The 19,283-nt window shown below is 47.2% G+C and overlaps 2 protein-coding genes across 4 annotated transcripts in view; both read right to left on the bottom strand.

The window, feature by feature from the left end:
* LOC144495190 (uncharacterized) overlaps window positions 1-19,283 on the bottom strand; it is a 984,403-nt gene that overhangs the window by 129,255 nt on the left and 835,865 nt on the right. The gene's annotated exons all lie outside the window — the stretch shown is intronic.
* LOC144495188 (zinc finger protein 131-like) overlaps window positions 1-19,283 on the bottom strand; it is a 45,032-nt gene that overhangs the window by 13,980 nt on the left and 11,769 nt on the right. For 2 of the 3 annotated variants that reach the window (XR_013498219.1, XM_078215216.1), the window contains exons 4-6: window positions 8,004-8,148; window positions 5,836-6,581; window positions 15-145 (exon numbers count right to left, since the gene is read on the bottom strand). Coding sequence is in view for 2 of the 3 variants with exons in the window: in XM_078215216.1 (XP_078071342.1) it covers window positions 15-145; window positions 5,836-6,581; window positions 8,004-8,148 (1,022 nt within the window). In the remaining variant the exon portion in view is untranslated. Of the gene's footprint in view, window positions 1-14; window positions 146-4,742; window positions 5,088-5,835; window positions 6,582-8,003; window positions 8,149-19,283 lie in introns of those variants that run through there. The other variant, XM_078215217.1, reaches the window with a different exon arrangement.

Below are 19,283 nucleotides of genomic sequence, written 5' to 3'. Positions count from 1 at the left end.
TCAGCGCACCGTACCTGACACTCGTACATCTTCTTCCTTCCTTTCTTTGCGCCCATACCCGTCTGGCATGCCACCAGGTGGCATTTCAGTGTGCTGTTTCTGGCAAATCGCTCGTGACAGTTTGGACACTCAAAGGGTTTCTCACCTGGGGAAGTGAAAGGGTAGGTTTCACCATTCAATACTCTTACACCCTCCCTGCAGTCGCTGAGTCAAACAGACCAAATATCATACTCTGCATTCCAAAACAAAATATTACATCAATTTTAAATGCGAACAGAAATGGAAATGATGCCAGGGAGTTACGATTTCTTCCACTGACTCAGTTATTAATCAGAACCACTCAACCGTCCTAAGATCTCCTTTTTTTTGTCGACTTTTGCTACCTTACAACAGTGAATATGCTTCATTAGTATTTTGTGGGCTGTAAGGTGTTTTGGGACATCATGAGTTTGTGAATGGCGCTATATAAATGCAAACACAGAAAATGCTGCAATTGCTCAGCAAGTCATTGAATCATAGAACCCCTACAGTGCAGAAAGAGGCCATTCAGCCCATCGAGCCTGCACTAACAACAATCCCACCCAGGCTCTATCCCCATAACCCCACATATTTACTCTGCTAATCTCCCTGTCACTAAGGGTCAATTTAGCACGGCCAATCAACCTACCCGCACTTCTTTGGATTGTTGGAGGAAACCGGACCACCCGGAGGAAACCCATGCAGATACGGGGAGAATGTGCAAACTCCACACTGACAGTGACCCAATGCCAGAATTGAACGTGGATCCCTGGCGCTGTGAGGCAGCAATGCTAACCATTGCTGCCTCTGACAGCATTTGTGGAGAGAGAAATGGAGTTGAAGTTTCAGGTCTGTGACCTTTCATCAGAAGATCATAAAAGAGCAGATGTATTTACTGAGTTGCAGAATTGGAGACAAAGTGTCTATACTGCTTGCAAAGAAATGCAGGCTGGAGAGCTGTCTTGTTTTTGGGAGTTAGAGTTGAAATTAATTTAACACGGAGTTGGGGGTAGTGTGTTAAAGTGGATTGGGGACTGGCTATCTGACAGGAAGCAAAGAGTCGGAATAAATGGGTGTTTTTCCGGCTGGAGGAAGGTAACTAGTGGCGTGCCGCAGGGATCGGTACTCGGGCCGCAACTGTTTACCATTTATATAGATGATCTGGAGGAGGGGACGGAGTGTAGGGTAACGAAGTTTGCAGACGACACAAAGATAAGTGGAAAAGTGAATCGTGTGGAGGACGGAGAAGATCTGCAGAGAGATTTGGACAGGCTGAGTGAGTGGGCGAGGATATGGCAAATGGAGTATAACGTTGAGAAATGCGAGGTTATACACATTGGAGGAAATAATAACAAATGGGATTACTATCTCAATGGAAACAAATTAAAACATGCTACCGTGCAAAGGGACCTGGGGGTCCTTGTGCATGAGACGCAAAAGCCCAGTCTGCAGGTACAACAGGTGATCAAGAAGGCAAATGGGATGTTGGCCTATATTGCGAGGGGGATAGAATATAAAAGCAGGGATGTCTTGATGCACCTGTACAGGGCATTGGTGAGGCCGCAGCTGGAATACTGTGTGCAGTATTGGTCCCCTTATATGAGGAAGGATGTATTGGCATTGGAGGGAGTGCAGAGAAGGTTCACCAGGTTGATACCGGAGATGAGGGGTTTGGATTATGAGGAGAGGCTGAGGAGATTGGGTTTGTACTCGTTGGAGTTTAGAAGGATGAGGGGGGATCTTATGGAGACTTATAAGATAATGCGGGGGCTGGATAGGGTGGAGGCGGAGAGATTCTTTCCACTTAGTAAGGAAGTTAAAACTAGAGGACACAGCCTCAAAATAAGGGGGGGTCGGTTTGGGACAGAGTTGAGGAGGAACTTCTTCTCCCAGAGGGTGGTGAATCTCTGGAATTCTCTGCCCACTGAGGTGGTGGAGGCTACCTCGCTGAATATGTTTAAAGCGCGGATGGATGGATTCCTGATCGGTAAGGGAATTAAGGGTTATGGGGATCAGGCGGGTAAGTGGTACTGATCCACGTCAGATCAGCCATGATCTTATTGAATGGCGGGGCAGGCTCGAGGGGCTAGATGGCCTACTCCTGCTCCTATTTCTTATGTTCTTATGTTCTTATGTAAAAGCAGTCAGTGAGTCCTGGATGGCTAAGTCACCTTGGAAATGGTTGGAGCTTAAGAAAGTCTCAGGATTTCAACTGATGCGTGTTTGCAGGGAGAGAGAGAGTGTTTTGCAGCAGGGGAAAGGTTATACCGTAATGATGCTGCTGTTAGCAGGCTCCGGGTAGCAAAAGTGTTGCTGCTGGATGGATCTGTATAGTTAGGGTTTAGGAGATCATAGAAATCATAGAAACCCTACAGTACAGAAAGAGGCCATTCGGCCCATCGAGTCTGCACCGACCACAATCCCACCCAGGCTCTATCCCCATATCCCTACATATTTACCCACTAATCCCTCTAACCTACACATCTCAGGACACTAAGGGCAATCTTTAGCATGGCCAATCAACCTAACCTGCACATCTTTGGACTGTGGGAGGAAACCGGAGCACCCGGAGGAAACCCACGCAGACACGAGGAAAATGTGCAAACTCCACACAGACAGTGACCTGAGCCGGGAATCGAACCCAGGTCCCTGGAGCTGTGAAGCAGCAGTGCTAACCACTGTGCTACCGTGCCGCCCTGGATGTCCCTGGAATCATTTGATAGCTCTATATAGTTAGGGCTCAGGAGAAGTCCTGGGGAGCGGAGAAGGTGGCAGAAGGCCACTAGCTCTGTCCTGAAAAGGATTGGGGCTCAGAAGCACGGGGAGCCATTCAGAGCTTAGGGTGGCTGAGGATATTGGAGCTTCATCAACTCCAGGGCCAGTATCAGCTCAGTGTCTGACTATTAAAGAGCTGAAATTGCACCAGTTATTACAGGTGAGTATGCACTTGGAAATCCAGGGAAACAGAGTCCCAAGAGATCAGACTGAAACCTTGGAAGGTGTACAGCCCGTGAGGTAGATGGAGTCAGAGTGGCTTTTGAGGGAATCTAGAGGCTCAATTTTCAAAAGTGAAATGAGGGAGACAGAGTTTCAACAAAATTGTTCAGCTCAGTGTTCACTGATATCGGGTGGGGAGCTGAGAAATTCATGGGCCTGTCTTGGTTGAATTCGCCATTTACTAAGTGGTGTGGGTGTTGCACTGCAGTTTGCTTGTTAATTCATATTCACCTCATGTTAATTCTTAGTGTTAGAGTAGAAGGCAGATTTTGTAAATTGTTTTGCTTTTCTGACCTTGTATGTATAAATAAACAAGTTTATTTTTGTTTGTTCAAAACCTGTGGAATCTTGTGATTTTCGTCTCTTCACAAGTGTCTTGAATCTCAAACTTTGTCTTTTGAACAAGAAGTGATTGGTCCCAATCCAGATTGCATCACCCGGGTCTGGTCTCGGACCAGAACACCAGCAAAAGGCAAAATTAGCACACAAAGTGACCAACATAACTGATCAGATCTCAGGTGGAGTTATGGAAACAGAATTCTTGAAAATGTTTAAGAAACAGTTGATGAGTGCACTGAAGGTCCTTTCTGAAAGGATAAGTTATGATAGACATAATGGCCGTCTCCCACTTTTACCCAAGTGTGAGAACCTCAAATATTGAGGTGTCTGAAACAACAGCAGTGGAAGTTTACAGGATGATACCACAGATGAGGGGTGTTGATTATGAGGAGAGACTGAGCAGATTGGGTTTGTACTCGTTGGAGTTTAGAAGGCTGAGGGGGGATCTTATAGAGACCTATAAGATAATGAAGGGGCTGGATAGGGTAGAGGTGGAGAGATTCTTTCCACTTAGAAAGGAAACTAGAACTAGAGGGCACAGCCTCAAAATAAAGGGGGGTCAGTTTAGGACAGAGTTGAGGAGGAACTTCTTCTCTCAGAGGGTGGTGAATCTCTGGAATTCTCTGCCCACTGAAGTGGTGGAGGCTACCTCGTTGAATATGTTTCTATCACGGATAGATGGATTCCTGATCGGTAAGGGAATTAGGGGTTATAGGGATCAGGCGGGTAAGTGGAACTGATCCACTTCAGATCAGCCATGATCTTATTGAATGGCGGGGCAGGCTCGAGGGGCTAGATGGCCTACTCCTGCTCCTCTTTCTTATGTTCTTATGTTCTTACAGGATGGAAGGAGACACTTAGGAATATTAACATACAGAGGGATCTGGGAGTGGAGATCCACAGTTTCCTAAAAGTGACAACATAGGTGGCCAAGGTGATTAAGTAAGCATATGGCATGCTTGTCTTCATCAGCCGGGACATTGAGTACATGAGTTGGGAAATCATGTTGCAGCTATATAAAACCTTGGTTGGGCCACATTTTCAGTATTGCGTGCAGTTCTGGTCACCACACTACCAGAAGGACGTGGAAGCTTTAGAGAGAGCAAAGAAGGTTCACTAGGATGTTGCCTGGTCTTGAAGGTGTTGACTATGAAGAGAGGTTGAATAAACTAGGATTGTTTTCATTGGAAAAACAGAGGCTGAGGGGAGACCTGACAGAGGTCTACAAAATTATGAGAGGCACAGACAGGGTGGATAGTCAGAGGCTTTTTCCCCAGGGTGGAAGTGTCAATTACAAGGGGGCACAGCTTCAAGGTGAGAGGGGAAAGTTTAAGGGAGATGTGCGGGGGAAGTTTTTCACGCAGAGAGTGGTGGGTGCCTGGAACACACTGCCAGAGGAGGTGGTGGAAGCAGACACATTAGCAACATCTGGATGCATACATGAATAGGGAGGAAATAGAGGGATACGGACCAAATAAGGGCAGACTTTTTTTTTTAGTTTAGTTAGGGCATCATGATTGGCATAGGCCTGGAAGGCCGAAGGGCCTGTTTCTGTGCTGTACTTTCCTTTGTTCTTTGTTTAACATCTCTGTGATGGCTCTTTGCAAGGGCAATCCAAAACTAATCCCCATATCCTCCTCAAGAGTCGCGAATTAGGAAAGGATACAGAGGAGATCGAGAATAATGGCACCAGGGGTGAGATTTCAGTGATGTGGAGAAGCCGGATTGTTCACCTTAGAGAAGATTAAGGGGAGATTTAATACAGGGGTTCAAAATTATCAAGGGTTTGATAGAAGAATTAAGAAGAAACTGTTTCCGTTGGCAACAGGATCAACAACCAGAAGACACAGATTTAATCTAACCGTCGTTCTTAAGCACAATGGATTGTTATAATCTGAAATGCACCTTCTGAAAGGGCAGTGGAAGCAGATTCAATAAGTTTCAAACAGAATAAATACTGGAAGAGGAATGATTTGCAGGGCAGGGCACTGGGACAAATTGGATAGTGGTTCCAAAGAGCTAGAAGAGGCACAATGGGCCAAATGGCCTCCTCTGTCATAGAAGTCACAGAAACCCTACAGTGCAGAAGGAGGCCATTCGGCCCATCGAGTCTGCACCGACCACAATCCCACCCAGGCCCTACCCCCACATATTTACCCACTAATCCCTCTAACCTACACATCTCAGGACTCTAAGGGGCAATTTTTTGAACCTGGCCAATCAACCTAACCCGCACATCTTTGGACTGTGGGAGGAAACCGGAGCACCCGGAGGAAACCCACGGAGACACAAGGAGAATGTGCAAACTCCACACAGACAGGGACCCAAGCCGGGAATCGAACCCAGGTCCCTGGAGCTGTGAAGCAGCAGTGCTAACCACTGTGCTACCGTGCCGCCCCAAACTGTGTTGTATTATTCAACGATTCGAGGATACGGAGTAAGATTTCGGTGAGTAAAGCCACAGCTGCTGACAATTCTTACCCGTATGCTTTCGAAGATGTTCTTTAAAATGTCCAAAGTGGTCAAATTGTTTCTCACAATACTGACACACGTGCACCTTGCGGACACAGCGTGCTTTCTTGTTCCCACCTTCCTCTTCACGATGGGAAGAGAGGTGCTGCTTCCAGGCGCTCTCCCGCGTGTACTGCTTGCTGCACAGATGGCAAACGTAGTTCTCCCCAGAGTGCACCTTCAGGTGCTCCTTGAAGTGGTAAAAGAGTCTGAAGGAGCGGTTGCACTTCTCACAACAGAACAGTTTATCACCCTGTGCCAGCACTTCCACAATGTGGATCCCGTCCTCCGTCACAATGGACGTTTCGGACTCCTCGTGGGACCGGCCTGCGGACTCCCGCTCCCCTTCCTTCTCCAGCTCCTTGTCCAGCTCGTCCTGTTGGTATTTGCTGGTGATGTCAGCAAGCAGCGCCAGCGCTGATTCCACTGGCTGCTCCAAGTCCGCCACCTCGCCAGACGGCGGCATGGACTCGTCTGCCGTCGACAGGTTCTCCACCGCTTCCACCACGGCAGTCCCGGCCTCCTCTTCCATCTCCTCCGCGTTGATCTCCACGATCTCCGCAGTGAAGACATTCTCCTGATCGATCTCCACTGTTTCTGTCTCTTGGATGGACGGCAAGGTTTCCGTAATGACATTCGATGTTTCTGCTATTGTCCGCTTCTTGGCTTTCCTTTTGCCAGACGTATTGACTTGGTCCGGTGATTCCACATTATTTCTGAAGAACAGAACAGGGCTGTGAGTGGGATAGGGAACAGTAACACAGCTTAACAGTGTACAGCAGGGCAGCCATTGTGACAAGGGGGAGTAACACACCACAAGGACATTGAAGAGGAAGATATCCCCAAATTGAAAAGAGCTAACAAACCTTTAGCTAAAATGGGGCCAGACAAAAAGGAGGAATGCATTGATTGAAGGCCAGATCACAGCTATCTCCAATGAATTGTTCTGAAGTGAGGCAACTATTTGCAGGATTCCTGAAACGACAATGGGACGAGTGGCCCTTTCAACTAACTCTGTCCGAGTCACCAAACAACTCAAATAATGGGCCATTCAGCCCATTGCTGTCTGTGGGGTTCCCCCAGTGCGGAAATTGGTTGTTGCACGTGATTGCCTAACAAGACAATATACAGTGGAGCCCCGTTGTAACGCACCCCGATTTAGCGCGAAATCGGATATGACGCGATTAATCATTGGACCCTTTTTTTTGCTCTTTCCGGTTGAGTGATTTAGCCCGACCCCGATAACATTCGCGATAACATTTTATGGACCCCAACCATCGCGTTACAACAGGGCTCCACTGTACTTCCAAATCATTCAATGTCTGGGAAGCACCATGGAGTTTAAGAGGTGTGATCAGATAATATACACTTAAAGTTAATTTTTTAGTCACAAGGCTTACATTAACACTGCAATGAAGTTACTGTGAAATTCCCGTAGTCACCACACTCCGGCGCCTATTCGGGTCAATGCACCTAACCAGCACGTCTTTCAGAATATGAGAGGAAACCGGAGCACCCGGGGAAACCCACGCAGACACGGGGAGAATGTGCAAACTCCCACACAGAGAGTCACCCAAGCCAGGAATCGAACCTGGGTTCCTGTTGCTGTGAAGCAGCAGTGCTAACCACTGTGCCACCGTGCCATCCCATGGTGCACGGTGGCACAGTGATTAGCACTGCTGCCTCACAGTGTCAGGAACCCGGGTTCAATTCCAGCCTCGGATCACTGTTTGTGTGCAGTCTGCACATTCTCCCCGTGTCTGCGTGGGTTTCCTCCGGGTGCTCCGGTTTCCTCTCACAGTCCAAAGATGTGCTGGTTAGGTTGATTGGCCATGCTAAATTGACCCTAGTGTTAGAGGATTAGCAGGGTAAATATGTGGGGTTACGGGGGTAGGGCCTGGGTGGGATTGTGGTCCGTGCAGACTCAATGGGCCGAATGGCCTCCTTCTGCACTGTAGGATTCTATGATTCTACAAATACAACTCTTGGCCAGCACAGATAGGATGGGTTCATTCAATGTTTTCTGTGGTGTATCAACGCACACGCGCACACACACCTATTCAGCCTAATGAGTCTGAGTCCTAGCACCAGCCTCCAGGGGAGTGAATGGCAGAGAATGAGTGGGAGTGTTTTATTACCGGTTGTTGAGTGCTTTCATCGCCTCTTCCATCTGCAAGTATTCTGCTGCCTTCCACACATCGCTCGCCTCCTCTTCCTGCAGCACCATCAGCTTGGCAGTGTAGGTAAACTCAATCAAGTGTCGGAACGCCAGGTTACTCACCCCTGAGACAACACAGCAATCAACATCAAAAACATAGTTCAGCCATATCGTCACTACTTTGCAACTCATCCCAACCTGCTCAAACTCACTCTTTCCTAGGGCCTCAAACTGTGGAGCTTCTCACTAAACCACATGTTTATAAACTCATGGAAAGATGGGCAAGGTTGCTCCCCCGACCCCCGAGCTTAGTTCATCCATCTCCCCCACTGCAGCCTCCAATTGCTTCTCATGGTGATACCATGAAAACACTCTCTGAACTTTTCTTAGTGAGCCATTCGGCCCATCGAGTCTACACCGACCACAATCCCACCCAGGCCCTATCCCTGTAACCCCACATATTTACTCTGCTAATCCCTTGACACGAGGGTCAATTTTAGCGTGGCCAATCAACCTAACCAGCACATCTTTGGACTGTGGGAGGAAACTGGAGCACCCGGAGGAAACCCACGCAGACACGAGGAGAATGTGCAAACTCCACACAGACAGTGACTCAAGGCCGGAATTGAACCCGGATCCCTGGCGCTGTAGCAGAGTGGTTCCAGGACTATCATAGCCATGGCTAATGGTAAATGCCATGCTGTACAAAATCGCAGAAGGAAATGTGAAGGAACTGCCCTCAAGTTGTTTGCAATCTATACAACGCGAGAAGTTTTGTTTGCAATCTATACAGTGTGAGAAGTTTTGTTTTCAATCTATACAGTGTGAGAAGTTTTGTTTGCAATCTATACAGTGTGAGAAGTTTTGTTTGCAATCTATACAGTGTGAGAAGTTTTGTTTGCAATCTATACAGTGTGAGAAGTTTTGTTTGCAATCTGTGTAGTGTGAGAAGTTTTGTTTGCAATCTATACAACGTGAGGAGTTTTGTTTGCAATCTGTATAGTGTGAGAAGTTTTGTTTGCAATCTATACAGTGAGAAGTTTTGTTTGCAATCTATACAGTGTGAGAAGTTTTGTTTGCAATCTATACAGTGTGAGAAGTTTTGTTTGCAATCCATACAGTGTGAGAAGTTTTGTTTGCAATCTGTGTAGTGTGAGAAGTTTTGTTTGCAATCTGTATAGTGTGAGAAGTTTTGTTTGCAATCTATAGTGTGAGAAGTTTTGTTTGCAATCTATACAGTGAGAAGTTTTGTTTGCAATCTATACAGTGTGAGAAGTTTTGTTTGCAATCTGTACAGTGTGAGAAGTTTTGTTTGCAATCTGTACAGTGCGAGAAGTCTTGAAATCCAGAAATGATGTGCTGACTACTTGATTAAAGCAAAAAAAACACGATGGCACTGGAGCGAGGTGACTTCTTACGAGCTGTCCCCAGCATACCCTCCAATTCCATCTTTTACTCTTATTCTATGCTCTTAAAACTTAACTCTAACTCCTAATAATGCTCTGATCTTTCTCCTCACCCTATCTGTAACTGCAACACTACATTCTGCACCCTCTTCTTTCCTTCTCCCCTACGCTATGGACTTTATGGGTGGCACAGTGGTTAGCACTGCTGCCTCACAGCACCAGGGACCCGGGTTCAATTCTGGCCTTGGGTCACTGTCTGTGTGGAGTTTTCACGTTCTCCCTGTGTCTGCGTGGGTTTCCTCCGGGTGCTCCGGTTTCCTCCCACAGTCTGAAAGACGTGCTGGTTAGGGCGCATTGATCCGAACAGGTGCCGGAGTGTGGCGACTAGGGGAATTTCACAGTAACTTCATTGCAGCGTTAATGTGTTAACTTGTGACTAATAAATAAACTTTTTGTCTGCATATTGTGCAAGAAACAATACTTTTCATTGTATCCCAATATATGTGGCAATAATAAATCAAATCAAAAAAGTATTTACTGATAGGAAGAACAATAAACTAAAATAGAAGGGCACTTCAATGGGACAAAGGCTTCACATAGTACCAATACTTTAAACAGTTCCAAACAATCTTACTTGAACTACCTTTAGCTAACCCTTTGGCTTACCGTTAGTAAGATAGAGGGTTATAGGTAAGCCTAGTAGGTAGGGACATGTTCGGCGCAACTTGTGGGCCGAAGGGCCTGTTTGTGCTGTAGCTTTTCTATGTTCTATTCCTCCCCAACTGTTCAGCAACACATTATAGATTTTAAGATCGATAAAAGTCAATAACTTTTCCCACAAGGTGCTGTGAATTCCCTCCTGAGTACCCTGCTGTTTCAGATCCAGCTTCATTCACACTGTTTGCTTAGAATTACACTGTTATCACTGCTAGCTGAGATCAAAAACAGCTTCCTGCATAGGTTTCAATATCTCTTCACATATTTTCTATTTCTTTATTTCCCATTATTAATTGCCCACTCTCACTGTCTCGAGGACCAACAAGCACCTGACTTTTTTCCTTTCTAAATATCTGTAGAAACTTACTGTTTTTGTATTTCCAGCTAGCTTCTTCTTTTAGTTTTTAGCCATCCTTTGCTGTTCTTCATATTCTATTATAATATAAAGAACAGATGATCTAATCTGCTGACCAACACTCAACTTCGCAGAATTTTATGCTTTTTCTTTCAGTCTGATGCTAATTTTAACTTCCTTAGTTTGTCACAGATGGTATGTCCCTCTCTGAGTCTTTCTTTCTCAGCGCGATGTGTCTTTGCAGAGTATTACGAAATTACACCCGGAAATGCCTGCCACTGCATTCCTATTGTCTTATCCCTTAACTTAAAACAATTACAATCAACAGAGTACAAAGAAAAATCTTCGAACTAAAAGCTGACAAGTCCCCTGATCCTGATGGACTTCATCCTAGAACATAGAACATTACAGCGCAGTACAGGCCCTTCGGCCCTCGATGTTGCGCCGACCGGTGAAACCAATCTAAAGCCCATCTAATCTACACTATTCCAATATCATCCATATGTTTATCCAATAACCATTTAAATGCCCTTAATGTTGGCGAGTCCACTGCTGCTGCAGGCAGGGCATTCCACGCCCTTACTACTCTCTGAGTGAAGAACCTACCTATGACATCTGTCCTATATCTCTCACCCCTCAATTTAAAGCTATGTCCCCTCGTGTTAGCCATCACCATCCGAGGAAAAAGGCTCTCACTATCCACCCTATCTAATCCTCTGATCATCTTGTATGCCTCTAAGTCACCTCTTAATCTTCTTCTCTCTAACGAAAACAACCTCAAAGCCCTCAGCCTTTCCTCATAAGACCTTCCCACCATACCAGGCAACATCCTAGTAAATCTCCTCTGCCCCCTTTCCATTGCTTCCACATCCTTCCTATAATACGGCGACCAGAACTGTACACAATACTCCAAGTGCGGCCGCACCAGAGTTTTGTACAGCTGCAACATGACCTCCTGGCTCCGAAACCCAATCCCTCTACCAATAAAAGCTAACACTCCGTACGCCTTCTTAACAACCCTATCAACCTGGGTGCCAACTTTCAGGGATCTAAGCACATGGACACCCAGATCCCTCTGTTCATCCACACTACCAAGTATCTTACCATTAGCCCAGTACTCAGTAATCCTATTACTCCTTCCAAACTGAATCACCTCACACTTTTCCGCATTGAACTCCATTTGCCACCTCTCAGCCCAGCACTGCAGCTTATCTATGTCCCTCTGTAACCTGCAACAACCTTCCGCACTGTCCAGAGACTTAAAAGAAGTGGCTGCTGAGATTGATGCATTGGTTGTCATTTTCCAAAATGTTCCAGATTCTGGAAAGGTTCGGAGGGAGACAGAAAGCAGAAAACTACAAGCCAATTAGCGTAACATCCGTCATCGGCGAATTGGAAGGGGTGTGTGCGTTTGTGCGTGTGTGCACGCGTGCGTGTGTGTCTCAGTGGTAGGGAAAGCACAGATGTAAAGCTGTGGGCCCCGGGTTGAAACAGAGAGCTTGAGATATAACACAGGGAAAGGTTGGGGGACAGGAGGTTGCTGAGGCAATGACGGAGTTCCTGAAGTGGGCCAGACCTGTGAATTTGAAGCAATGAGGCCCATAGTAAGTGGATGAGGCGAGTTCCACTGAGCAAATGTGTTAGCATAAGGAGGAGGAGATTTCAGTGAGTTCCAACTAACTAAACTTCCAAGAAGTCTTTTTTTCCCCTGAATAATCGGAGGTCTTTAAACCATTCAAACCACTGTTTCCTGCTTTACCCCAACTTAGAACATAGAACATTACAGCGCAGAACAGGCCCTTCGGCCCACGATGTTGCACCGACCAGTTAAAAAAAAAAACTGTGACCCTCCAACCTAAACCAATTTCTTTTCGTCCATGAACCTATCTACGGATCTCTTAAACGCCCCCAAACTAGGCGCATTTACAACTGATGCTGGCAGGGCATTCCAATCCCTCACCACCCTCTGGGTAAAGAACCTACCCCTGACATCGGTTCTATAACTACCCCCCCTCAATTTAAAGCCATGCCCCCTCGTGCTGGATTTCTCCATCAGAGGAAAAAGGCTATCACTATCCACCCTATCTAAACCTCTAATCATCTTATATGTTTCAATAAGATCCCCTCTTAGCCGCCGCCTTTCCAGCGAAAACAATCCCAAATCCCTCAGCCTCTCCTCATAGGATCTCCCCTCCATACCAGGCAACATCCTGGTAAACCTCCTCTGCACCCTCTCCAAAGCCTCCACATCCTTCCTGTAATGTGGGGACCAGAACTGCACACAGTACTCCAAGTGCGGCCGCACCAGAGTTGTGTACAGTTGCAACATAACGCTACGACTCCTAAATTCAATCCCCCTACCAATAAACGCCAAGACACCATATGCCTTCTTAACAACCTTATCTACTTGATTCCCAACTTTCAGGGATCTATGCACACATACACCTAGATCCCTCTGCTCCTCCACACTATTCAAAGTCCTCCCGTTAGCCCTATACTCAACACATCTGTTATTCCTACCAAAGTGAATTACCTCACACTTCTCCGCATTAAACTCCATCCGCCACCTCTCGGCCCAACTTTGCAACCTGTCTAAGTCTTCCTGCAAACTACGACACCCTTCCTCACTGTCTACCACACCACCGACTTTGGTGTCATCAGCAAATTTGCTAATCCACCCAACTATACCCTCATCCAGATCATTAATAAATATTACAAACAGCAGTGGCCCCAAAACAGATCCCTGAGGTACACCACTTGTAACCGCACTCCATGATGAATATTTACTATCAACCACCACCCTCTGTTTCCTATCCGCTAGCCAATTCCTGATCCAATTTCCTAGATCACCCCCAATCCCATACATCTGCATTTTCTGCAGAAGCCTACCATGGTGAACCTTATCAAACGCCTTACTAAAATCCATATATACCACGTCCACTGCCTTGCCCCCATCCACCTCCTTGGTCACTTTCTCAAAAAACTCAATAAGGTTAGTAAGGCACGACCTACCTGCCACAAAACCATGCTGACTATCACCTATCAATTCATTACTCTCCAAATAACTATAAATCCTATCCCTTATAATTTTTTCCAACATCTTGCCGACAACAGAAGTGAGACTCACCGGTCTATAATTCCCGGGGAAGTCTCTGTTCCCCTTCTTAAACAATGGGACAACATTCGCTAACCTCCAATCTTCTGGTACTATACCAGAGGCCAACGACGACCTGAAGATCAGAGCCAGAGGCTCTGCAATCACTTCTCTTGCCTCCCAGAGAATCCTTGGATAAATCCCATCCGGACCAGGGGATTTATCTATTTTCAGACCCTCCAGAATATCCTGCACATCCTCCTTATCAACTGTAATACTGTCTATTCTACTCCCCTGCAACCCAGTGTCCTCCTCAGCTATATTCATGTCCCCTTGCGTGAACACCGAAGAGAAATATTGGTTCAATGCTTCACCAATCTCCTCCGGTTCCACACATAACTTCCCTCTGCCATCTATAACTGGCCCTAAACTTGCCCTGACCAACCTTCTGTTCTTGACATACCTATAGAACGCCTTAGGATTCTCTTTAACCCTATCCGCCAAAGTCTTCTCATGTCCCCTTTTAGCCCTTCTAAGCTCGCTCTTCAACTCCCTCTTAGCCAATCTAAAGCTTTCTAGTGCACTACCCGAGTGCTCACGTCTCATCCGAACATAAGCCTCCTTTTTCTTTTTAACCAACAAAGAAACTTTTTTGGTGCACCACGGTTCCCTAGCCCTACCAATTCCTCCTTGCCTGACAGGGACATACCTATCACAGACTCGCAGTAGCTGCTCCTTGAAAAAACTCCACATGTCGGACGTTCCCAGTCCCTGTAATCTCCTAGTCCAACCTATGTTTCCTAATTCTCTCCTAATAGCCTCATAATTACCCTTCCCCCAGCTAAAACCACTGGCCCGAGGTTCATGCCTATCCCTTTCCATCACTAAGGTGAACGTAACCGAATTGTGGTCACTATCACCAAAATGCACACCAACTTCCAAGTCTAGCACCTGGTCTGGCTCATTTCCCAGCACCAGATCCAATATAGCCTCACCTCTAGTTGGCCTGTCTACATACTGAGTCAAAAAACCTTCCTGCACGCTTTGAACAAAAACTGACCCCTCTAACGAGCTAGAGCTATAACAATTCCAGTCAATATTAGTCAAGTTAAAATCCCCCATAACAATTGCCCTATTACTTTCACTCCTAAGCAGGATTGACTCCGCAATCCTTTCCTCAACCTCTCTAGAACTTTTAGGAGGTCTATAAAAGACTCCCAACAGGGTGACCTCTCCTCTCCTATTTCTAATCTCCGCCCATACTACCTCAACAGATAAGTCCTCATCAAACCTCCTCTCTGACACTGTGATACAATCTCTGACCAATAATGCTACCCCTCCCCCTCTTCTACCTCCTTCCCTACTTCGACTAAAACATTTGAACCCCGGGACCTGCAGCATCCATTCCTGCCCCTGCTCTATCCATGTCTCTGAAATAGCCACAACATCGAAGTCCCAGGTACTGATCCACGCTGCAAGTTCACCCACTTTATTGCGAATACTCCTGGCATTGAAGTATACACATTTCAAACCCTGCTCCACCCCACCTCTGCAATGCCGTGCATTGCAGTCCCCATCCATGCATCCCTCACTTTCAGCCCCACTACTCAGGATCCCTCCCCCCCCCCCGAATCAGTTTAAACCTCCCTGCATGGCCTTAGCAAATTTACCCCCCAGGATATTGGTCCCCTTCTGATTAAGGTGTAGACCATCCTTCTCATAGAGGTCACACCTTCCCCAGTACGAGCCCCAATTGCTTAAGTACCTGAACCCCTCCCTCCTGCACCATCCCCTCAGCCATGAATTCAAACCTTCCCTCTCCCTATTCCTCTCTAAACTATCCCGTGGTACAGGCAAGAGTCCAGAGATAACCACTCTGTCAGTCTTGGCCTTTAGTTTCCACCCCAACTCCATAAATCCCTGCCTAATATCCCCTTCCCCTATCCTCCCTATGTCGTGTGTCCCCACATGTACAATAACTTGTGGTTTATCTCCCTCCCCCCTAAGAGTCCTGAATACCCTGTCAGACACATCCCGGACCCCAGCCCCTGGTAGGCAACACACCAACCCTGAGTCCCTACCTTTAGTTCCGACCCTCCTATCTGTCCCCTTAATTGTGGAGTCCCCAATCACAAGGCCCAGTCTTTTACAGCCCCTAACCACCTGAGCTTTCTCACTCGGCTCACCCCCAGAGATCTGCTCTCTATGCTCAGTTGATTCCTCCTCAACTGTAGCCTCCAGCACCGAAAACCTATTATGGAGGGGAACCGCCCCAGGGGATTGTCTTCCCGATTGCTTCTTACCCCTCCTCCTGGCATTGACCCAAGCCTCATTTCTAGGAGTTACTATTTCTCTATAACTCCTATCAACTTCCACCTCCGCCTCCCGAATTATGCGGAGTTCCTCTAACTCCCCCTCCAGCTCCTTTACACGCTCCTCCAGAAGCTGCAATCTAATGCACTTCTTACAACTAAAATCTCCTGAAACACTACTGGATTTCCTCACCACATACATCCCACAGGAGATGCAGCATACTGCCTGAACTGCCATCCCTGAAGCCATTACCAGCAAGAAAAAAAGAAAACAAAAAACTTCCCCACACTTATAATTAGGTTAGAGGAGGATGGAAGGGTGGGATCCTCTACCAGTGGAGAGGATCGGGTATCTCCTCTGCACCAATTTATAGGGCTAGGGGCCCGAGAGAAAAAAAAAACTACAGCTACCGGCAGGCTTCGCGATGCGGCCTTCCGGTTTCCGTTAATTACAAAAAACCTCCCGAAAATTAGACAAAAAAAAACCCAGAATTTACTCACAGTCCGCGCTCTCTCTCTCACCGCTCACAGTCTCCACCCCGCAGGTCCGCTCCCAGAGGAACACTGAGGCCGATACCCCGAGGCGAGTACTTATAAGGTAAGTGAGAGAAAAAAAAAACTACAGCTACCGGCAGGCTTCGCGATGCGGCCTTCCGGTTTCCGTTAATTACAAAAAACCTCCCGAAAATTAGACAAAAAAAACCCAGAATTTACTCACAGTCCGCGCTCTCTCTCTCACCGCTCACAGTCTCCACCCCGCAGGTCCGCTCCCAGAGGAACACTGAAACTTCTGCTTTCAAACCTGTCAATGCCCTGAACTTCCAGGTTCTTCAAATAGTAATTTAAATTTAATCATCTTTTCTGGCAGTCAGCCATCTTTTTGATCCAGTGCAGTGTAAAGCTCCCTCTACACTGTCGCCATCAAACACTCCCAGGACAGGTACAGCACGGGGTGAGATACAGAGTAAAGCTCCCTCTACACTGGCCCCATCAAACACTCCCAGGACAGGTACAGCACGGGGTTAGATACAGAGTAAAGCTCCCTTTACACTGTCCCCATCAAACAAAGAACAAAGAACAGTACAGCACAGGAAACAGGCCCTTCGGCCCTCCAAGCCTGTGCCGCTCATTGGTCCAACTAGACCATTCGTTTGTATCCCTCCATTCCCAGACTGCTCATGTGACTATCCAGGTAAGTCTTAAACGATGTCAGCGTGCCTGCCTCCACCACCCTACTTGGCAGCGCATTCCAGGCCCCCACCACTCTCTGTGTAAAAAACGTCCCTCTGATATCTGAGTTATACCTCGCCCCTCTCACCTTGAGCCCGTGACCCCTCGTGATCGTCACCTCTGACCTGGGAAAAAGCTTCCCACTGTTCACCCTCATAGAACTCATAGAAACCCTACAGTACAGAAAGAGGCCATTCGGCCCATCGAGTCTGCACCGACCACAATCCCACCCAGGCCCTACCTCCATATTTTACCCACTAATCCCTCTAACCTATGCATCTCAGTACACTAAGGGGCAATTTTAGCATGGCCAATCAACCTAACCCGCACATCTTTGGACTGTGGGAGGAAACCGAAGCACCCGGAGGAAACCCACGCAGACACGAGGAGAATGTGCAAACTCCACACAGACAGTGACCCAAGCCGGGAATCGAACCCAGGTCCCTGGAGCTGTGAAGCAGCAGTGCTAACCACTGTGCTACCGTGCTGCCCTATCTATACCCTTCATAATTTTGTACACCTCTATTAGGTCTCCCCTCATTCTCCGTCTTTCCAGGGAGAACAAGCCCAGTTTACCCAATCTCTCCTCATATCTAAGCCCCTCCATACCAGGCAACATCCTGGTAAACCTTCTCTGCACTCTCTCCACCAAATTTGTAAGGCACGACCTCCCTCCCATGCTGTCTGTCACTAATGAGATTGTTCCGTTCTAAATGCGCATACATCCTGTCTCTAAGAATCCTCTCCAACAACTTCCCTACCACGGACGTCAAGCTCACTGGCCTATAATTACCCGGGTTATCCCTGCTACCCTTCTTCGCTATCCTCCAATCCTCGGGGACCTCACCTACGTCCAGTGAAGAGACAAAGATTTCCGTCAGAGGCCCAGCAATTACATCTCTTGTCTCCCTGAGCAGTCTAGGATAGATGCCATCAGGCCCTGGGGATTTGTCAGTTTTAATGTTACCTAAAAAACCTAACACTTCCTCCCTTGTAATGGAGATTCTCTCTAACGGGTCAACAACTCCCTCTGAGACACTCCCAGTCAACAAGTCCCTCTCCTTTGTGAATACCGATGCAAAGTATTCATTTAGGATCTCCCCTATTCCCTTGGGTTCTAAGCATAATTCCCCTCCTTTGTCCCCGAGAGGTCCGACTTTTTCACTGACAACTCTTTTGTTCCTAACATATGAATAAAATGCCTTAGGATTCTCCTTAATCCTGTCTGCCAAGAACATTTCGTGACCTCTTTTTGCCCTTCTAACTCCCCGTTTGAGTTCTTTCCTACTCTGTATTCCTCCAGAGCTGCATCTGTTTTCAGTTGCCTGGACCTAACGTACGCCTCTCTTTTCTTTTTGATCAGATCCTCAATTTCCCTGGTTATCCACGGCTCTCGAATCCTACCTTTCCTATCCTTCCTTTTTACAGGCACATGCCTGTCCTGCAGCCTTATCAACTGTTCCTTAAAAGACTCCCACATGCCAGACGTGGACTTACCCCCGAACAGCCTCTCCCAATCAACGGCCACCAATTCCTGCCTAATCCGGCTATAGTTAGCCTTCCCCCAATTTAGCACCCTGCCCGTAGGACAGCACTCACCCTTGTCCATTACTATCCTAAAGTTAACAGAGTTGTGGTCACTTTTGCCACACGTTCCCCAACCGAAACTTTGACGACCTGACCGGGGTCATTTCCCAGAACTAGATCCAGTATAGCCCCCTCTCTAGTTGGGCTATCTACATACTGTTCCAAAGAACCTTCCAAAGAACAAAGAACAGTACAGCACAGGAAACAGGCCCTTCGGCCCTCCAAGCCTGTGCCGCTCCTTGGTCCAACTAGACCAATCGTTTGTATCCCTCCATTCCCAGGCTGCTCATGTGACTATCCAGGTAAGTCTTAAATGATGTCAGCGTGCCTGCCTCCACCCTACTTGGCAGCGTGCCTGCCTCCACCCTACTTGGCAGCGCATTCCAGGCCCCCACCACCCTCTGTGTAAAAAACGTCCCTCTGATGTCTGAGTTATACTTCGCCCCTCTCAGCTTGAGCCCGTGACCCCTCGTGATCGTCACCTCCGACCTGGGAAAAAGCTTCCCACTGTTCACCCTATCTATACCCTTCATAATCTTGTACACCTCTATTAGATCTC

This window comes from Mustelus asterias, chromosome 6 (genome assembly GCF_964213995.1).
Source record: "Mustelus asterias chromosome 6, sMusAst1.hap1.1, whole genome shotgun sequence".
In the NCBI taxonomy this organism is placed as follows: domain Eukaryota; kingdom Metazoa; phylum Chordata; class Chondrichthyes; order Carcharhiniformes; family Triakidae; genus Mustelus; species Mustelus asterias.
Note: the sequence above shows the minus strand (reverse complement) of the source record. Positions and strands in the feature narration are given on the sequence as shown.